Consider the following 23,394-nt stretch of genomic DNA (forward strand, 5'->3'; position numbering starts at 1 on the left):
TTTAAAAAAAGATCTTATTAAAAGTGAAGACAATTTGCAATCCTAGTAATGACACAAGAATTTGACGCACAATTTTTCTTCGTGGGCCACATAAAATGATGTGGCGGGCCGTATCTGGCCCCCGGGCCTTGAGTTTGACACCTGTGTTTTAGGGTGTATTCAGACCAGAAAAGTCCTTCAGTCCGCCTGATTGGTCCGGACCAAAAACGGATTTTTTTTTTTTTTCGTTTGGTGCGGTTCGTATTCAGACTGTAGGTTTTGCAAGTTTAGGACGTATACACATCCACGCTTGTGACGATCTGTGTTCCCATTGGACAGCAATGACCAGGGCGCCACACAGAGCACTGACCCGAAAATGGGGGGAAACAAGTGAGTCCTACACGCTGCTTTCCTGCGCTGCATATTTGTGCTGTTGGTTCGTTTGAGGATACTGCAAGAAAAGTCGTACAGTGGATTCACGTTTAGGATTATAGTTACACTGTCGTGTTCGCATGAAGAATTCCCCCACGGAACTAAGGGCTGAGTTGGGATGGTGGTGTTTAGGTGGTACGCACGTTGTTACGCTGTTACATGATTGGCTGGAAAGACAGTACAATGACGTTTAGAATTGTGATTGGTCTGTTTTGCGGAAATTGGATTGTAGTTCAAACACGGACGATTTTTGCGACGAAAACAATGTGCATCGGCAATTATTTGATTTATTGATGCTTTCGACATTTGATTTTGATTTTCTAGATTTTCTTTTTTTTAAACTTCACTAAAGAATTGTGACGTCATCAAACACCGGCCTGTCTAAAATATTGTCTGACAGTAATCCGGTTTGTGGTGCTAAAAAGGCTGGGGACCACTTCTTTAGAGTACTCCCTTTTGCCGTGAAAATAATTAAAATGGAAAAGATAATTGAAAGAGCAAATAATACTGAGACATTTAGGCACAGCTATATTAGAGTGATTCTGTAATTTATAAAAGTACTGGATTTATTGGAAAGTAGCGCATGTAAGGACCACCAGGGGGAGACTTTCGACTATTTGGGGAGTTGTATTTGTACACTCCATTGAAGAAAACTAAAATCGGGTTGAGCGTTATCTTTTATTAAGTATATTTTGTTACAATGCCTTTTGTCATTGTCTAACTTGTGATCCTTTTCTATCGGGTGCCGTTAATGGTTCACGATTGTAAATTGATAAGGCAAACCTGTATTAAACACATAAAGAATATCGTAGGTTTTTCCTAAAAAAGGTTCAAATCTGATCAAATATTTTCCCCGGGTTCATTAGACCGATCGATTAAATTAAAAGTCATTTATTTGACACGGCAACCACTCACTGTGCTTTTTACAGCGTATGACGTGTGGGGGGCGAGCAGTATGAGGGGCTGCTTTTATTAAAGTTGAAGTCATCTGGATGGATGCTCTGCCTCCCCCTCATATCATCAGTTGGAAGACGACTCACTGCCGGAGAGGTCCATCTTTGGGCGCACAACTCGTTTTGACGTGGATTTACGCGGCAGAGACGCATGGCACAGCCCGTCTGACAATACAAATATGACGCCACTGTTGAGTTTGAGTCACTTTTGAGAGAAAGTAGGAGAAAGACGAAAGCTAAACAGAAGGAAAGAGAGACTTATGTTTGGCGTCAGGGGGTGCCCAGCCGGTCGTTTCTCCACTCCAACCGGTGCCGTACTAGACTCCTCGGTGCGTGGGTGATGGGCTGCAGGGAAGCGCTGGGATGTTGCCTGATGTTGGCCGTGTCCTGCTGCCTTCTCCCGTCGTGTGGGAGCAACATAACGGTGGCGGTGATGCTGCCGGACAACCACCACAAGTACCCCTGGGCTCTGCCACGCGTCTTCCCAGCCATCCTCATGGCGCACGAAGATCTCCACGGCAAACACGGGCTGCTCCTCGGCCGGTCCATTAACATCCTCAACTACAGCACTGAGGACCCGGCGGCGGGTTCATGCGCCGAGAGCCGAGCCCAGGTGGTAGCTGTGGACGCCAAACTCTACATCCGTCCAGACGCATTTTTCGGGCCCGGCTGCGTGTACCCGCTCGCCTCCGTGGGGCGCTTCGCATCCCACTGGAAACTCCCACTCATCACCGCTGGAGGACCCGCGTACGGTTTTGATAAGCGCGACGAGTATCGAACCATTGTGCGCAGCGGCCCGTCCACCACCAAGCTGGGGGACTTTACCAACATGCTGCACACGCATTTCAACTGGACGTCCCGCGCCGTGGTCATCTTCCACGACCTCAGGCATGACGATCGGCCGCACTACTTCCTTTCGGAGGGCATCTACCTGAAGCTGAAGGAGGAGATGAATATCACAGTGGAGGCACAGCCCTATGAAGACGACTTCAAGTACTACAAGGAGCTCATTGCCTTTATGAAGGAGCGAGGCAGAAGTAAGTTCTGGTTCTATCTCAATATTGCAGTTTCAAATCCATTAAACTGAAATACAGCCTACAATATGATCATATGAGAACATTTAATCAGAATATGGCTCAAATTAAAAAACGCATAAGACTTCACCCCCCCCCCCCCACCCCAAAGTTTTTACAAAGCATTTGGGGGGTACCTACTGAAAGATAACTTTTATTGAGTTGTTTCCCAACCATTAGGCAAGATACACACTTTACATTAGAAATTAAATGTCACAAAATCGATACATAATGTCACTATACGTAGACCGCATAAATGAACAAAGATGTTTGTTGTAGATCATTGTAAGTAAATAATCGTTTCTGGACAGAGTAAGTGAAAGTCGGTAATTTCTTTCAACATACTTGAATCTTTCTTATGGAGATGACTGTTACATATACTCTGTTGTGGAATGATCACTCACAAACATTGACAAAAATCACACCCGAAAAGCGGACAAATTAACTGTTATTGTCCTAAAATGAAGAGTATAACATGTAGTCTGGGTTGTCCATGTGTAATATTATAATGGAATATGTATAATATTTTGAGTTTTGAAAATAGATTCCAATACAAGGCCACAACAACCAGTCTAAACAGGGTAGATATTAGAAAATGTTATTTTATGATATTATCTTTTAAAGGAAGAATTGTTTACACAGTTGTCATAATGCCTCTGACTGCATGCCATTGATGGGCTGATCTGCAAAGGAAACATTTTGTCTGCATTATCTCTCCAACCTTTCTGCTCACGTTTAACAATTTCTATGACCTGAAAGCCAATAAATTAACCTGTTGTATGAATAATAATAATAATAATAACATATATTATTATATTAGTATATCACTATTATTGGATATACATCTTATTATAATAATGATTTTATTACTATTATTGTTATTATTATTATTATCCATCCATTTTCTGTACCGCTTGTCCCCACGGGGGTTTGCGGGCGTGCTGGAGCCTATCCCAGCAGTCATCGGGCAGTAGGCGGGGAACACACTGAATCGGTTGCTAGCCAATTGCAGGGCACACGGAGACTAACAACCATCCGCAGTCGCACTCACACCTAGGATCAATTTGGAACGCTCAATAAGCCTACCATGCATGTTTTGGGGATGTGGGAGGAAACCAAACTGCCCGGAGAAAACCCACGCGGCCACGGGTAGAACATGCAAACGCTACACAGGCAGGGCCAGAGGTGGGATCAAACCCGCACCCTTCGAACTGTGAGGCGGACGTGCTAATCAGTGTGCCGCTATTATTATTATTATTACCATATTTTCCGGACTATAAGTCGCACCAGCCATAAAATGCATAATAGAGAAGAAAAAACAACATATATAAGTCACACTGGAGTATAAGTCGCATTGTTGGGGGAAATTTATTTGACAAAATCCAAAACCAAGAACAGACATGAATAGGCAACATCAGGCTGAACGGTACGGTATGCTAACGTTACATAAACACATAAACGAGGAACTGAGAACGTGCCTGATGTAACACACTAAAGGCTGTTTGAGCTTTATAACTGCTCATGCGGCATTTTCCCGATACACTCGTACCCATGGCTCTGATTTTACACTTACAAGACTTTCTAAATAACGCGCTTTCAGGGTGAACACGATTCCCAAATTTTGGACTCCAAACTCTGTATAAAATCGCAGGAAAAAAATCAGTGTCATACTACAAGTCAGCATGTCAAATCACTTGAACGTGGAACGACTGCTTTTTAAACATTGTGATTATCAACGTTTGTTTGAGTAATTGTCAGCAAATTAGTCTCTGACAGGGCCAGCAACTATTCACAAAAAGTGCTGCATTTTTGTTTGACGGCCCTTTAGTGCTGTCCTGAAAATGTTGCATGTCTTTCTAGGCCAATATGAATCTCAGGGCACAGGAACGGTAAATGTGTCTGACTATTAATGTCGATCTTGTTACTATGCTATGAGATGGGAAGTGCTTTACATAGTGACCTTGCACAACAGCAGAGACATCCTTATTACAGTTCAGACAGAGCTTTGGGTTCCATCTAAGCCACCTGGATAACACACAGGATTTTGGAAGGTCAGGTCACAAATAAAGAAGAATTGAGGAGTGTGTTACAGAAACGTGTCACAGCAGCTGTTCCACCTTTCACCTGGCCTCCTAACCCTGCACACACACTCAATGCGCCTCTGTGTGTGTGTGTGAGTGAGTGAGCGAGTGAGCGAGTGAAGAATGTATAGGCAAGGGTGTCAAACTCATTTTTGGCGCGGGCTGTATCATAGTCATAATTTCCCTTGGAGGGCCAGTATGATTGTCAATGTCTTCTATATACAATGTAGGCTACAAAACAAACTGATGAATAACTAGTTTTGAAATCAGAGACTAGTAAAAGCTATTCAAATATTTTAAAAAGACGCGTGGTAATAAGAATTCCCAGCAATATCTCTATGTATTTTTTTTTAAGTGAAGGCAATTTGTAATTTTAGTAACACAAAGTTACACAAAGTCGATGCAAAATTTGTCTTTGCGGATGTGGTGGGCCGTATCTGGCCCCCGGGCCTTGAGTTTGACACTAGAGGCTTTGAAGCTTTTACAACAACAAAATATCTAACTAAAAATGTAAAATGGACGTTCTGAGCATTTAATAAGTGTCATTAATACAGAACGGCAAAACTCGAGCACTGTACTAAATTGTTGAAACTGAAATTAGTATATATTATTTGCTATGTTTCTTTACTTTTTAATTGAATTTTACCTTTCCTGACTTCTAAACGGACCTGTGTTATTTTTGCTCTCAGTTACATATACCCCACTCCAACCAACAACAAGTCACACTGTGTGTATTGTATATGTTCAATACAGTATGTAATTGGATTTTAATCATCAATGTTGCAGGCTGTGTTGCAATTGTATTTATGAATCATGGATCACTGAAGTGAGCACAGACGAATGGATCTTAATTATAAATCTTTCTGGTAGTATAATAAATACAAGCTGAATTATTTTGTTGATCAGTTGTACAAATACAAATAATAGCAAAGGCACTGTACATTGCTAATTGAAGTAAAAAAAAAGCCCCAGCCCCTGCAGCCCGGATGAATCATGATGTTGCTCTTGTGAGCTGGAGGTCATGGAAGCAAATGGTTTTGTCAAAGCTTGCTCGGCATTCACTTTTACCAACAGATAACCTCAAGGCTATCAGCTCTCCCAAACTGGGTTTGGATGACGAGAGCCTGAGACTGGGAAGAAGTGCACTAAACTATGGTGATGACTCACTCACGTCATTTGAGCTTTTACAGCTGACAAAGTGATTGTGTGCAGTTGCACAGTCAAACCTCTATCCATCATTTTAGCTCCCCAAATTCTTCCTTGTAATTCCTGGAAAACGAAGATGTGGGAAGTACATTTACTGTGGTCGTGGGAATTGGTCCCATACTATTTTCCATTATTGAACAAAACACATTTTAGATACTTTGTGCTGCTAGGTTCAGTTTCTACTCTGCATAAAGCTCCCCCTTCCCCCGACCAATTCTCGCTGTTGAATCATCAGAGGTCACTAATGTTAAATGAGAGATTCTGGCTTACAATCTCTTTTAGTTCTGACAAGTGTGTTTGATGGTACTGAGGTCAGGGATCGGTGGGGTGAGTCAGGCTCTCTCTCATCAAACTCATCCAAGCATACTTTTTTGCATTTTGCTTCATGCACTGGGGTTTAATCATTTCGGAACAGGAAAGTTCCTTCCTTACTGTATTTTATTCCAAGCAATTAAAAAAAGAAGGCCCTTTATGATTGCATATCAGAGAAAATAAACACCATCACATAAAATACATTTAAAATGGAATTAAAACAACTTCTGATCATTCAGGTAAAGACTCAGTGATTTGAAAACAGAGCTTGAGTTGGTATAAAAAAATTCCGCTCCCATCGGTATATTCAGCTTATGAGTCTAGACAGCAGGACATGAACTGTGACCTTCTGCTTTTATGATATACTACATTATATAAAATACAAAACAAACTCTCATTCTTTGTTGAGGCTGGTGGCAAAAAAGTCAAAGACTTTGGTAATATGTTTAAAGACCATATTACGACATTTTTGCTCAATGTCAAATTAATTTTTTTGTGTTTCCCCTAGTACTATTTCTACAGTTTTATTTAATGTTTTGGAGAGCAAATATAATTAATGTGTTGTTGTCAATATAGTAAGAAAGGAGGAAATAGAAGGAGTATGATTTTGAAGAGTGAGTCTGTCTACTTTAGGCTGCCATAACACACAAGGCCATTTTGCCCCCGACTGTTGGGGCATTTATTTTGGGTGCAATCCAGGAGACAGCAGAACTGCTTGGCATGGTTAAACCATGATGGAACAGATGACAGTTGGCGTTCAATATTAGTCCAACCAATGAGGAAATGTCTGCTAAGTGGCCTCTGAGCTGTGAGCCTCCGGTCCGGCATATGTCTGGAATGAAAATACTGGCGGTTATATATTTTTGCTGTGCAAAAGCAGGCAAGTGTAGGAGGAAGGGTGAAAGTTCATTTCAAACAGACGGGCCTTCAGGTTGATTTTCGTAAGAGCAGACAATAAGATGTTGGTTTAATTTTGACTACGCCTGTGAATGTTTTTCATTTAGGTTGCAACCCACTTAAATAATAAGGACACATTTAGTTGACATTCCATTTTTACGGCACGTTTTTGGGGGTGGGGCAAAAGCTCAAAGGTTGAACGTCATGGATTGCAAAACAGTAAAAAAAAAAATCTGATCATTTGATTTGGAGAGTTTTATGAATGCCAGGATTTACTGTCCATTAAGAGGGTAAAAGTGCAGTTTGTAGTTGAGAAATGGGTAAATACCGTTTTTTTCCGTGTATAGTGCGCAAAATTTTACTAATTTATTGTCCTAAAATCCGGGGTGCGCATTATACATGGGTACAAAAAAAAAAAAAAAAAATTTTATTTTTTTTATTTTTTTTATTTTATTTTTTTTAAGTCCCAATGATCGTCACACACGCAGGGAGGCAATGGGTCCCATTTTTATAGTCTTTGGTATGGTCTTAACTAGGCTGGATGTAATTTTTTTGTTGGCGTTGATTTCTCCGACTGCCCGTAAACGCACCACCGCGCTTCGTGCGCGCACGGGACAGCAAACGAGCAGGTGATCGAGCAAGCGTCTGATACGAGAGCATTGCGGTCGCATGGAGCGTGTTTGAAGTGAACAGCAGAGAAGAAAGGCAAAGTGTTGTGAAATCAAATGCACAGAACGGATGCGCAAGACACGTCAGCTATATAAAGAGCGAGAGTTGTTTTCTTCCTATTAGTTTCAATTCACAGTTTAATTAGCAGTTTCAATCAGCAAATAACAAAATGCGTATTACAGGTAATATTTTATTTCACAACACTTTGCCTTGTTCCTTTGGTCTCTGCTGTTCATCCTAAAACACAAAGGCGCTCTTTAAGCAATGCGACAGTGAGCGCTCGGCGCGCTGCACCAAATTAAGCTCCCTGCGCAGTGCGCACTGAGGTCCACTTAAATTTTAGAAAGTACATCAGGACTTTAAAAATATCTTCTAAATTTCAGCGACGGCTCTGTCACAATAATCGACCAGCCCGGTGCAGTTGGGCGGTCGGCGGCGCGCTACGGTTGAGCGTTCTCTCGCGCGCTCTCTCTCTCGCTCTCTCTCGCTCTCGCACACACGCAAACCGGATATCATACGGAGGCCGCCATTACAGATGCGCAGAACGGATGAGCAAGACACGTCAGCTATATAAAGAGCGAGAGTTCAGTTCTCTACCTAAATCCGTATTACAGGTAATATTTTATTTCACAACACTTTGCCTTGTTCCTTTCTTCTCTGCTGTTCACTTCAAACACGCTCCATGCGCACGGAGCGCGGTGGTGCGTTTACGGGCAGTCGGAGAAATCAACGCCAACAAAAAAAATTACATCCAGCCTAGTTAAGACTATACCAAAGACTATAAAAATGGGACCCATTGCCTCCCTGCGTGTGTGACGATCATTGGGACTTAAAAATAAAATAAAAAAAAAATAAAATTAATTTTTTTTTTTTTAAAAATTCATACAAATTGGGTGCGTATTATACATGGGTACAAGCTTTTTTCCAGCATTAGCATGCCATTTTTAGGGGTGCGTACTATACATGGGGGCGCACTATACACGGAAAAAAACGGTACTTAATTTGGAGACTTGATTGTGATGATGTCCAAGGTTACACTCACTTAAAGAGTATATAATCCCCACGGGGGTCGCGGGCGTGCTGGAGCCTATCCCAGCAGGCATCGGGCAGTAGGCGGGGGACACCTTGAACCGGTTGCCAGCCAATCACAGGGCACACAGAAACGAACAACCATTCACATTTGCACTCGCACTTCGGGACCATTTGGAGTGTTCAATCGGCCTACCAAGCACTGAAAGGATCTACTTCTACAAATATTCTCCCCAGCATAAGAAATTTTGGGTACCATCTTTTACTTAATCTTGCCTCAAACAATAATCAAAACTGAAGGTAATAGACCTTGTATTTTTTGTTTTGAAGTAAGAGTGGACATTCTTAAAAAGAAGTTAAAAATACATTTAATTAGGCATACTCTATATATAGACTAGTTATTTTTAATTTGGTTAGATTTTTATTTACCGTAATTTTCGGACTATAAATCGCGGTTCTTTTCATAGTTTGGGTGGGGGGGCGACTTATACTCAGGAGCGACTTCTATACATATATATGGTTTTTTTTTTCACTTTTTTGGGCATTTTATGGCTAGTGCGACTTATACTCCGGTGCGATTTATAGTCCGAAAATTACGGTAGGTTTTTTTCCATTGTTTTCATATATTAACTATATCTATATTTTTAGAGTATTGTCTGTGTAAATGAAACAGACTTACTTTCTTTCTTACTTCATTAAAATGCGCAAAGGATCAGGAATAGTAGAATAATAATGTAAGCCTTCCAGAACTGAGTCTGTTCTGAGAAGGTTTTCCTGTGTCATGAAAATGAGCCACTGTTCACCTTACCCACACAGAACCAGTACAGCTAAGTATGACTGTTGTTACCATGACAACCGTGGATCGAGCTATGGTGTCAAACAAATTGCTGCTACTTGGAGAAGCAAATCCCAGAGTTTGAGGGGAAAAAAAGTAAATGGCTGTGCACTTCATACAATTCATACATTTCTCAGTTCGTAAACAACTCCAAGAATGTGGTGAATGCAGCAGAAGCAAGGACAATCACAAATACCCCCAAACTCAGCCACAATTTGACAATTTCAGAGGAGGCACATTGTACCACTAAACTAATGCTGCCTGGTGTGGATTAAAGAATTGGAACGAGACCCAGTTTTTCAAATAAAACACTTTTTGTAACTTCATTTGACACATATTCAGAACTAACTAATTTAGTATACAAACATGCGGCACTAATATGTTTTTATACAGTTGAGCACATTATGTCTTCTTTGCCCAATGCCTAGATTACTGCAGGTATTTTATGTAGCGGAGGCAAAAAAATATGCCTCTGAAAAGATTTTTCAGTGAGTTATGAGTGTTAAGGTATTCCATCTGCGTGGAGGTTGTTGAAATGTTCTCAAACTTGCCAATCCTCCAATCCAACTTGAACATGTTGAAAGAGCAAAAAATGTTTACTTTCTTTGCATTAAAAGCTAAGGTTTATTTAATGTCTATTTTGCTGATATTGGGGAGAACCTCCTATGTCACAATTTGGTAATTTTTTTATTTAAATAAAAAAAATCAGTACTATACATTAGTCCACAAATGGGGTATTGTTTTTAACAATTATTTTAATATTTCATTAATCTGTCTATTATTTTGCAGATTCATCGATGAGTGGACATCCCTTTAATAAAAACAATATATTTTTCAAATTAACAGATCACAAAATACACAAAATGAATATTTTATAATTTTGGGCCAAGTTATGTCAAAAATATGCATGAATGTTGATCATTGTTTTCCAAAGTAAATGCAGATTTGTCTGATTTCATAGGCGACTAAAAGATTCTGAGTATATTTACTGCTGAGAGGCTGAAATTCTGAGAATCTACACAATTTCCGATCACTAAAGAATCTATTAAAATAGTGATTATTTTGCTTATGGATTAGTTGTCAATAAATTGATTAATGGTTGGTTGCTTAATTAAAAAGAATGATTACATGTTATGTTGTTTTTTTCCCCTCCCCTTTGCAGTTGTGTACATATGTGGCCCTGTGGACACTTTCCTGAACATCATGAAACTTTTCCACAGCGAGATCCCGGACCCAGAAAACTATGCCATTTTTTATCTGGATGTTTTTGCGGAAAGCTTGATAGAGCGCAAACCATGGCAGAACTCTGACCTTGACGATGATCTCATCAAGGTCTTTAAGGTACACTCAACTCAAAACACTTGCACACATATGGACATTCATACATATTTCTCGAGCTCTCGGCTGAGTCCGTGGGTAAAATAGAGCCTTTCATTGTCCCAAGAGAAGAATTACGTAAGCACAGCGAGAACATCTACTTAAATTCAAGCCCAGTATAATGGTGGCTGACCCTATAGCCATCTGATTTTTTTTCCTCACCCAGCGTGGGAGTTAGAAGATGGTACATATTTCATGATTTTCGTTTGACAGCAGGTAAATCGTGATGTATTGGTTTGGGATTCAGAGCCTTAAACCAGGAGTTGGGCCATGTATTTTTTTTGTTAGGCTTTAAATTAAGATTTTGGATCAGTAATTATGCAAATATTAAAAACTGACAATGACAATTATTAATTAAAAATTGACAATGGCAATAATTAAAATGACAAAAATAGAGTGCTGTAGCATTAGTACACAAATAATAAAGCTGCACATCTCTGGGCTGGTAGATACCTTTAATACTTAGACCACTGAAGTAGATAAATCGGTTAAAGCGATCGAGGGTTGCCATGGCAATTGACATTGAAGATGCTATTCTGCTTGCAACAAGCCAGTGTAAAATAATTCTGTTGAATTTGAGAATGTCTTTGAGTAAGTTGTTTGGATCATTATTCTATTATGTGCTTCTCAGCTCTGATTATATACTTTATATTTCTGTGTCCTTTTAGTCTGTTTTCATTATAACATACCGACCTCCTGATAATCCAGAGTACAAAGACTTTCAGAGACGACTCCATGCAAGAGCAAAGCAAGATTTTGGCGTGCATCTGGAACCATCACTGGTATGTTAAATTATATGCAAACCATTTTGAGATGAATGTTAAGTAACATGAGCAAATGTGGTCTTTATTAATCCACTACTTTAACAAGATAATTGTCTTCATGCAGATGGACTATATCGCAGGCAGCTTTTATGATGGGTTTGTACTGTATGCAAAGGCCTTGGAAGAAACGTTGGCTGAAGGTGGAGCGCAAAATGATGGCATCAACATCACAATGAGAACACAAAACCGCCAAATCTGGGGTGAGCAATTGCTTTTTTACTTTTCAGCTAGAGTTAATTATGAAGGCTCTTTTTTATTTTGGTGCCATTTCATATTTCATCAATACACATCGGATTTTTCATTTCACCTTTTCACTTTTTCACTTGGATAGATATCTCAAACATATTCTTCCAGCATATACTGCCTATTGATCAGTCTGTGCCATTTTTAATGGAAAAATAAAAAAGCCTAGTGACCCCAGGCAGGTCATTTATTGTGTTTATAACTTCATATGGAGTTTTCTGTTGCTTTTGTTAAACCATTTTCGTTTTTTATTTTAAGTCGCCTTCCCTCTTTTTCTTGCTCTTTTTCTATTTATGCTGCAGCAAAACACGGGAGAAACGATTAAAAGATTAAGGTTTATACATAATCTATACAATAATAGGATATAACGTCATAATTTTAGATATAGAGTAACAATAACTGCATTAAGTAGTGGTATTTTTAATATCTTCTTTTTTTGTATTTAAATTTAATTGATTAATTTAAAACTGTAATATTGATCCCAATGTAAACCAAGCCCCAACACGCACGCACACACACGCACACTCACACACAGGCACACACACACACAGGCACACACATATATACACAGAACTGAACCACTCGACATGTTATTTGGCCGTGGAGCTGTTGAAGGCACTCAAATGAGACTCCTATTACCAGTAAGTGAGGTCAAAAGAATGCTGACTCAGTCGATTTTATATCGTTGGCACACACTTATGTTTTTAATTCAATCGTACATATGGTCTAAAGAAGGTTTAGATTTAGACGTCTCAATCTGGTTAAAATAACAACCACACTTTACACGGATCAAGTAATACAACATTTCTATATTATTTATACAATTTACAGCTATTTTAGATTTTAATATTTCATATTTGATGGATTCAATTTTGTTGTTGAGATTTGAGCTACGCATAGACCAATTATAGATGTAAAAAATCGGGCTAAACTTAGACTAGACCTCTAATAGACGTCTAGGGCTCAGTGGGTAAAGTTAAAGGAGATTCTTAAATGCCCACTAAACAAAACAATGGGACTGATAATAAAGTGTTATGATGACTCAAGTCTGTACTTAATGTTTGATGTGGCTGCCAACACAGAAACCTGTTTCCTGAGTTGGCTACCATGCGAGCATTCACAACACTTTGCAAAACAATGGCCTTTTGTCAGAGTTTAGCATTTTAGACATTTTATGTTGTCTGCTTTTACAGAAACAAACATTTATTATACTTTGAAGGCCACATTTTACTTTAGTGACATCTTACTGAACCCATTTGCAGCATCTTTTTTTTGAAGAACATAAACTAGAGAGCTCTGACATGGAAATCCTAAATCTGTGTTTCTTGTATATGATGCCTCATTGGTTTGGGATTTATGCAGTGACATCAAGAAAAATATGTGAGCCATTCTAATGCATGATCATGAACCATGGTACAAATCCTTCACTAACAAAAGAAAATACAAGAGTACAAAAAGAGATATTACTTTGGTGTTATTATTCAAACCCCCTTGAGTTAACAGTACCTCTGATTTTAATAAAGTATGAAATATCGCAATGTCTGATCAGACCGGTGATGTGGATTTTGTTGCCAGGAGTGACAGGTCTTGTAACTACGGACCACAAAAATGCCAGAGACATAGACATCAACCTTTGGGCCATGACCAACCAGGACACAGGAGAGTATGGGGTAAGTGTAAATATTGTTGCTTTTTGCGTTACCACTGGTCACCAGGTAGTATGTTCAGGTTAGTCAGATTGAAAATGAAAATCAATGATTATAAAAGCTTGTCAAAAATTCAGTTGAATACCTGTGCACCATTCTGTTCTCCTGTCTCCTCTCACTTTTAACCATTGAGGTCAGCCATACTGTTATTCAATGCAGCGCAATGCAGTCAGGTTTATAATAAATAAATAAATAAATAAATAAATAAATACATACATACATACATACATACATACATACATACATACATACATACATACATACATACATACATACATACATACATACATACATACATACATACATACATACATACATACATACATACATACATACATACATACATACATACATACATACATACATACAAACATAAAAAGAAGTCAAACATAGAAGCTATTCTGTTCAGTGTAGTTTGTGTATGTATGTTTGTGTGCGTGTGTGTGTGTATGTGTGCATGCAAACGTCCATGTGTGTGTTACAGCTACAGTTGAATGAAGATCTTTGAGCTACAGTACACAAAGCCACATCCTTTAGATATTAGTGTCTTGACAAATGCTGGGGTCCTTCTCTAATGATAACATGCTTAAAACCTCAAAATTCCACCACAGCCGGGGAAAATATTTGTGTTGTGATCTGCAAAAAAAGTTGTTTCCCCCCTTTTTTCTTTAAGTGGAAAAGAAGTGGGTTAGCTACGTTTGATTTCAGTCGAAATGTTTTCAAGGTCCTCTGAGGCTGTCAGCAGGAACTCTTGTCCTCATTTGTCCTTGGCTTTAATTGGTGGAATTAAATTATTAATTAAATTAATAATTATTAATTAAATTCCCTGATTGATCCGGGAATCTAGCCTGAATTTCATGATTCTCATGCAGGTTTTTAAGTCTGTGTTTGTTTACATGAGAGCAATAATGCAAGCATTTTTCAAACTTTCTACTTTAGATCTGTTTTTTTTTAAGCTTGTTTTTTTGGACTTCCAAAATTGTTGCATTCTATTTGTTTAAACATATCATAACTTGAGATCTACTGGTAGTTAAAAAAACTGACAGTTACAGAATCCTACACTGTCTCATGGTATTTTTAGGTAAAAATGGGCTTAATGTTGCTTTGCGACAGCAGCCAAAAACTCTTGAGTAATCTGCCCCAAACCCCAAACCTTGACCTCATTCGACTTCTTTGGCTTTCATATTAAGTTACAGTGGCTGGCACTTAATCCCTTTTAAGAACCATCCACTGCTTCATGCCGTTAATGCTCTTACGTCAACATTCTCTCCATTTTACAATCCATAATCCTGTTAAAAGTCTTGTGCTGTTCAAAAAGTTAACAGATAAATTGCTTTAAAGTTCTCCATGTGCAGAAAAATATAAAAATGTGTGACTTTCACATGTTAAATTTATGCAGAACATCCACTTTGTTTTGTGTCGCTGCTATTAACAGAAGCGGACAGGCAAGGCCTGTAGCTACTATTTCAATTATTTCAGTCTTTGCCGGCCCTACCCCCACACCCATCCCCATCTGCATTGTTTGGATGACCCTCCAAGGGGGTGATGGCCTTCCATGTTTAAGTGGAGAGGACACGACGTCCTACAAGCACGAAGGGAAACCAAAGCAAGACTAAACTAAATAGACCCTTTGACATGTATAAAACTCAGGAGTCATGTTTCACAGCAGGAAAACAGATGTGCCATCAAAGAAAAAAAAAAATCACACGCTTACTTGCTACTGGGTAATCTTTGCACACTCATATTCTAGGTGCAACCTGTATACTGTCGACCATAATTTGTGTCATGATTTCTGATTTGATTTTTGATTGGATCCCTTAGGCCCCTAGGGCCACTATCACAAATTTTAAACAAACACTTGGAGCATGTTGTACGATTACAGACTTAATTTGAATAGCCACAATTCAGGATATCAAGATATGATTTCAGGTTGCTGTTTGAATTAGATATAATTATATAATGTAGGTAATATTATAAAATATAATACAATAAAGTATAATAAACTGATATTGAAATTATTATTAATAATTTTCATTATTATTGATAATAAATAACATTCTTTGTTAACTCAAGCAATGTATTGTAATTATTTATTTATGATTTATTTATGAATCTATTTAGTTTCATGTACATTATAGAGCAGTAAAAATAAAATAAAATACCCTTGGCTTAAAAGTATTCAGACTGATAGGTAATACAATTTCTTTCATTCAAAATGGCCACACAGTAAAAATCACAGTTGCAGTGTAAACCATAACAGTTTTTCAAACATTTCAATACCAACAAAACCATTGGCCTGACAATACCGCAATTTCTCCACACAACCGTTGATAACTGCTTATGCTAACATTTACACTGTCTTTGCAGCAACATGTCCTTCTCAGGTCCAATTTCAGTGACTTTATATTATAATTATCTAATTTAAGGCCCCTGGGCCAGTTCTGGCCCACCACATCACTTTATGTGGCCCACAAAAGCACACTATTTGCATGGATTTTTTTTTTTGCTGAATTACCAAGATTGTCTTCAATTTAAATACACTTTGAGATATTCCAAGCATTTTTTTGTTACCAATCCCTTCTTTAAAGTAAATGTATTACTATTGAACAAACAGTTGTAACTGGTTTCTGATTTCCAAACCAGTTATTAATTATTAATTTGTTCCGTATATGTAATATATGGAAATAATGCATTCACTGGGGTTCACAGTCATAAGGGCATTCTCAAAGAAACTCAAATGAAGATGTAATCGTGACAAAAATGAGTTTGACACTCTTCCTTGAGACCTCTTCTGAATAAATGAACACAAATTTCCACAGACATAAAATCTTGTTGAAAGTCTTCCAAGAAGAATCATAGGGATGTGTGCAAAAGACCTACTTTTGATTTTCCAGTTTTCAATCCCTATTATCCAGAGAGTCCATGGTATGACTTTTTATCAGTGTGTTGCATTCCATTCCTATCTAAACATGGTGCAATCATCAAATTATATACTTCTGCTGGTACTTTCACAGTCCAAACACATGCATATTTAGTTCCTTGAAGATTTTCATTGGTTATGAGTGTGAATGTGTGTGTGAATGGTTGTCTGCATGTCAGTCCCCCACTACTTCCATCAGCAGGGCTCGGCTCCAGTTTTCCTGTGGCCCTTAACAGGGAACGTGATGTGTTTTTTTTTTGTTTTTTTTATATACTATATCTTAGTATGAACACAATGGTTATTCCTCAACTGTTAAAAAAAAGACATCGCAGTGGAAAAAAACAACATTATGTTTCTGCAGCTGGTTGCATACTACAATGGAACCATGAAAGAGATCATTTGGTCTCAGACAGAGAAGATCCATTGGCCCAGTGGGAACCCACCGCTGGATAACCCACCCTGTGTGTTTTCCACAGATGACCCCTCCTGCAATGATGGTATGATTATAAGCTATTTTTCATAACCTCTTTAGACTGATTCTCAATTATAACAGTCATACAAAGTCCCTTAATGACATCACAAAATGTCATCATCAGTTATATAAAATTTTAACTTTTCATTACTTTTACGTGATAGTGTACTAGTGTTTTATTTTGTTTGTTTTAACATATTAACAGCTTTCTTCTAATCCTACCCAAGGACCAGTTAACCATCCAAAAATAAATAAACAAATAAATTATATATATATATATATATATATATATATATATATATATATATATATATATATATATATATATATATATATATATATATATATATATATTGTGTGTGTATATTTTGTTTATGATGTGAGAAAGTAAAAATATCATTATCTATATACAGGATGGATCTTTGTTACATTGGTTTTATTTGTTCTCATTAATTTATATTAGAATAAACTAATCTCTGCATTCCAAATATTAATTTATAACTAACGGTTGTGTTCTGTTTATATGGGTTTATTGATGTCTTATGGGTGCTTATTTGAAATTGATAATTTGGTATTCAATAAGCTCTTTTCTGTGAAATTCTCAAAACAGAAAATTCTAGATATATGTCTTCACCTAATTAAAAAAAAAACTTTTTAAACTTTTTTTTTTTAATTATAAGAATCTTAATCATTAGGCTATCACGGTATTATTTATACTTCACATTAAGTGAGGCGTGTCTTTTAATTGTAACACTCTTAAGTTCCGCAGCTGTACTTACATGTGTGACAGCTGGGTTTTAAGTTAACCCAAAAGATAAGTATTTTCAAAGATATGATATGTGGACATCTGTTGAACATATGAGAGACAAGTGAGTGTGGAATCCTTCTCCTGCTTCCAGGTCAGCTGCCAGTTCTGGGAATTGTAGCTGTGGGATCTGGCTTGGCTCTCATCATTTTTGGAATCTCCAGTTTCCTCATTTACAGGTGAGTTGTAAAAAAAAAAAAAAAATGAAAGCGTTGTGCTGACGCTGCTTATTAGAAACAGTACAAATTTAAATGGGATGACAAAGTGGCATGTGATCGAGAGGGATTTTTGGGTGCATGGTGCTGCAATGAGTGCCCGTGTGGTATTTTCCCAATTGTTGCTATAGAAACAGCTTACCAGGTGAACATCTTAAAGCAGTGGGTAGGTGCATTGAAACTTATATGTGAGCTCACACAATGGGACCCAAACACGCTTTTCATTAAATGATCATTAAGTCTGTTCACTATGTTTGTTATTCGCTTCGTAAGAAATCGACATTTCCCATAATTTAAGGATTCACACACACAGAGTGATAACCATAAGAATTTTTTTTTAGCGCAGGTATTTAAGAGTTTTCAAAATAATATGTCCTTAACAAACAAAACTATAAATTATTGACAGTTTTGTCTTGAAGTCTTTTTTGTAACTTCTGCTACTGCAATAATTCATTTCCCCTCTTGTAAACGTGCTTAATAGTTGTATGAAGCGGCAGGATTAAGACTTGCCACGTTTGCCCTTGTCAAGATTTAATGGGGGAAGGGAACGGCTGACACAATGCTGGGCTTTTGTCGCTTTATTTGACACGTTTTGACTTGTTGCTGATTGATTATCATTCATTCATTCATTCATTCATTCATTCATTCATTCATTCATTCATTCATTCATTCATTCATTCATTCATTCATTTGTTCATTCATTGCAGGGCACACATAGCTAAATAACCATTCACGTTCACACTCACAAGTGGTCATTTGGCCTGCCATGCATGTTTTTGAAATGTGGGAGGAGTCCCTGAGGACACACACGCCCAATATAATAATATTATAATTAAATAAATCATATGCATTTTTATCAATAACTAAAATTCATAGAAATGTAATCATTCACCTTTCGTTTTTTACTTCACAATTTTGAACGCTACAACCAACATGAGAAACCACTCAACCTTAGGCGTATTAGGAAATTAACACTAACTACTCTGAGAATGGGACATTCGGAGATGAAGAGTGAGCTCCGCTCCCATTCATTTCTAGCAACCATGTTTTTTGGTGCAGGAGATGCGCTGTGACGTAAAACAACTCAGCATTTTGGAGTAAATAGTTACAACATACAGTGTACGCACGCAATATGTTAATATTGTAAATGCCTCTTGAAATTGTTTACTTGCTATTTAATTATTACGTAACTTAACATTATTAAGTAATTTACGTTTAAAAGAAGAAGCTTACACAACATTGAATGCTAGCTGGGTTATATACACTAAACCGTTTCTTTTTGTCTCCATTGAAATTATATTTTCTCTTAAAAAGGAATTGAACTCAAATTTTGCTATCGATTTTTTTGTTTGTATTTTTGGTTGAGTATGTCTTGTGGAATTTCTTAGAAACACAGTTTAATTTCATCACATTTTAAGCATGTTTGTCCTAAATACCGTATTTTCCTGACGATAAGTCGCTCCGGAGTACCACCCGTAGTGGCACCAGCCATAATATGCATAATAAAAAAGAAAAAAATCATATATAAGTCGCACCGGAGTACAAGTCACATTTCTGGGAGAACTTTGACAAAATCTAACACCAAGAACAGAAAGACCAGCTCAGTGGCCTAGTGGTAGAGTGTCCGCCCTGAGACTGGAAGGTTGTGGGTTCAAACCCCGGCCGGGTCATACCAAAGACTATAAAAATGGGACCCATTGCCTCCCTGCTTGGGACTCAGCATTAAGGGTTGGAATTGGGGGGTTAAATCACCAATTGATTCCCGAGTGCGGCATTGCTGCTGCTCACTGCTCCCCTCTCCCCCAGGGGATGGATTAAAATCACATGGGGATAGGTTAAATGCAGAGGACAAATTTCACCACACCCAGGTGTGTGTGACGATCATTGGGAGTTTAACTTTAACTTTTAACTTTAAATGAACAGGCTAGACGATACGGTATGCTAACGTTACATAAACACAAACACGGAACTGAGACCGTGCCTGACGTAACATATTAACAGTTATTCAAATAACTATAACATAAATAACACGTTTATCAAACCAGTCGTGTGATTTCACATCATTAAATCCATCGAAATCTTCGTCCTCTGTGTCACTTAAAAAAATGCGGCTGCTGACTCTGGAAGTACATTCGGCGCTGACGTTGGACTCACCGTCAGTTGCGGTTCCAATTATTCCACAGGCCTATATAACTATATTGTAGCATTACCGAAGTACCAGGCAAGTAGTGAGTTTGGTAACCGGCTCTTTATTTCACAAAACAGGAGTTCAACATATGAGCCAACACACAGTGTGTGTAACCTCACTCTAACAACGCGCCCCGGATCGCTTTTCCCGTCTCCTCCTCCCTGGTGCCTTCATGGCCTTCCGAGGCAATCGGAAACTACTGAACTCTAACAATATACAAGTTGCTACATTAAACAAACTATATATCAAATACCGTTTTTTTCCAAGTATAATGCGCAAAATGTAACTAATTTATTGTCCTAAGATCTGGGGTGCGCATTATACATGGGTACAATTTAAAAAAAAAATGTTTTTGAAGAAGAAGAAAATCATGGTACAACAATTTTTGAAGAAAATCTTGTCACGGATGGAGTGTGGAAAGGAGCAGGGCGACCAAGTGCAGCTTGGACCAGGGTTCATTGGAAAAACACAGACTTGGTAAACTAACATAACTCTCTAACAAAACCAACAACAGGACTGACTGACAAAGACGTGGAACAAAAAGACAGGTTGACATTACCAAAGACAGGAACAGAAACCTGTGTTATTGTCAAATATTATTTGTTTTTTAATCTCCATCGCGGACTGGACGGAGGCAGTATCACTGCGCATGCGCACTATGGATCCGATGCGAATAGTCCTCTTCTCTTCTTGACTGACAATGAATGTGATAGTTTAATACAATCAGCAAATAACAAAATGCGTATTACAGGTAATATTTTATTTCACAACACTTTGCCTTGTTCCTTTCATCTCTGCTGTTCACTTCAAGCACACTCCATACGAACGGAATGCTCTCATATCAGACGCTTGCTCGATCACCTGCTCGTTTGCTGTCTGTCACAATGTACCCTACACAAATCCGAAACATTTGTTGCGGCTCCGAGTCACGACGAGGGGCAAATTTTGGTTTCCAAGGGTGTTTTTATTCCTCTTCAACTTCTCTTCCATACAGAGCCGCCTTTTTCACATGTCCGCACGTCACTTTCCTCTCTTTTCATTTTAACCTAACTGATCGCGGTGGTGCCTTTACGGGCAGTTGGAGAAATCAACGCCAACAAAAAAAATACATCCAGCCTAGTTAAGACCATACCAAAGAGTATAAAAAATGCCTCCCTGCTTGGCACTCAGCATTAAGGGTTGGAATTGGGGGGTTAGATCACCAAATGATTCCCGAGCGCGGCGGCGTTGCTGCTCATTGGTCCCCTCTCCCCCAGGGGATGGATCAAAATCACACGGGGATGGGTCAAATGCAGAAGACAAATTTTACCACACCCAGATGCGTGTGTGACGATCATTGGGACTTAAAAAAAAAAAAAAAATTTGGGTGCGTATTAGACATGGGTACAGGCTTTTTTCCAGCATCGACATGCCCTTTTTAGGGTGCGTATTATACATGGGGGCGCATTATACATGGAAAAAAACGGTAACTATAACATAAATAACAGGTTTATCGAACCAGCCGTGTCACTCCAAATCATTAAATCCATCGAAATCTTCGTCCTCTGTGTCAATCTCTGTCGTCTGTGTTATAAACAACTCCGCTGTTTCCGGAAGTCACTGAATGGATTCAGACTCATTGTCAGTTGCGGTTCCAATTATTCCACAGGCCTAGTGCGACCACATGCGGTTTAAAGTGGAAATAACATGTGAAGTGATTAACTATACTCGTAAGTAATGTGTTAATGATCAAGTAATAATGTGTTAATTTCACATATAAGTCGCTCCTGATTATAAGTCACACATCCGGCTTATCCTCCGGAAAATACAGTATTTAAGCAACTAGAACAATTTATTTTTAAAAATAAAACAATATTACAGTGGTTTATACCCCGATTCATAGGTTATAACATAATAACACCATGAATTTGCTCATGTTTGCACTACTGACTTTTAACACTAACAAGTGTTAATCACCAGCCAGTCAGAATGGATTTTGATCAGAGGAATGATGGAAGAAAGACAAAGGAGCATCTATCCACCTCAGGTAAATCCTCGAATTCTGTATTAGAGTTGATCAATATCAAGTTTCTCTACCAGATCATTTGATACACTTTGCGTATTTATTCTGAAAGAGAAAAATTAACATTCACCTTTTCTGTTTCTTTTTCCAGCACACAGTTCAACAAGCACAGAGCGGTTTCCTTATGAACTAGTTGACCTGGACTATTGGCCGGTAAATGTCGAGAAATGTCCTCTACCTTGGAATGCTTTTTATTTGTTTCATTAAACTTGAATATAAAATCTATTTCTGTAATTCATATTTGTAATTCTGCATTTCATTTTTGGGTCTGACCTGGAATTTTAAACACTAGCAGTGTACTGTGCAAAAGGCTTAGTGATCATTCTCCGTGGCAGTTATTAATGATAAGAACCAAGGGTATGCAGAGTTGATGAATAAAACGTGTGTTATATATATACACCTATACCTATCATCAATATAATATTGCTTGAAAGAAGTCAGGAAGGTTGCTGTAACGTAGTCTCATATCATGAAGTGATGGAATGCATGAACTTGATGGAGCACGGATAACTGCAAAGGAGTGAGAGGGGTTAACTGAGCTGGTAACCAAATAAGGTCATTGTCTGTACCTGTCCTACATGTAATGTTTATGTTAAAGTGACTGTTTGATAAAGTTCAGTAAACAATGAAGCTTGTTCTTTGCTTCAGACTTTTGCACAGTATTCCAAATAATCAACTGAAGGCTATTTCTGACAAACATTCTAGTGACCATTCAGTCCTTGGCCTTGAGACAATAATCGTAAAGCTTTATGCATCCATTTCAAGACCCTTTGAGATTTTTAATGGCAGCGTTCTATTATTGCAGACACCAGTGGAGCTGTGCTGATGGACATAGAGGTGCACAGTGGCCTATACGACCATCATGCAAGACCAACAAGCTGCTGTCTTCACTACTTGATCTACAAATCACCACTAAAATGCTTTATTTGAGTTATTCTCTAATCAGTCGGTATAAGCCAGAGTTTCTTATAATGAATATTTATTTCACATGTATTTGAACAGAATTCAATATATAGAAACATTTCTAAAAATATGTTATGTATTAAATGCTGCTGTTTGTATTTTTATGAATGTAACAAAAATTTTATACTCAGATATGTCTAAGTGCTGGGGTCA

The 23,394-nt window shown here is 38.2% G+C and overlaps 1 protein-coding gene across 1 annotated transcript in view; it reads left to right on the plus strand.

Moving 5' to 3' along the window:
* The first annotated feature begins 1,704 nt into the window (after positions 1–1,704).
* npr2 (natriuretic peptide receptor 2) overlaps positions 1,705–23,394 on the plus strand; it is a 45,978-nt gene continuing 24,288 nt past the window's right edge. Inside the window, exons 1-7 of the mRNA XM_061293369.1 lie at positions 1,705–2,401; positions 10,629–10,807; positions 11,512–11,625; positions 11,732–11,867; positions 13,486–13,580; positions 16,898–17,033; positions 17,908–17,992. Of these exons, the coding sequence (XP_061149353.1) occupies positions 1,705–2,401; positions 10,629–10,807; positions 11,512–11,625; positions 11,732–11,867; positions 13,486–13,580; positions 16,898–17,033; positions 17,908–17,992 (1,442 nt within the window). The remainder of the gene's footprint in view (positions 2,402–10,628; positions 10,808–11,511; positions 11,626–11,731; positions 11,868–13,485; positions 13,581–16,897; positions 17,034–17,907; positions 17,993–23,394) is intronic.

Source organism: Syngnathus typhle, linkage group LG12 (assembly GCF_033458585.1).
Source record: "Syngnathus typhle isolate RoL2023-S1 ecotype Sweden linkage group LG12, RoL_Styp_1.0, whole genome shotgun sequence".
Lineage (NCBI taxonomy): Eukaryota > Metazoa > Chordata > Actinopteri > Syngnathiformes > Syngnathidae > Syngnathus > Syngnathus typhle.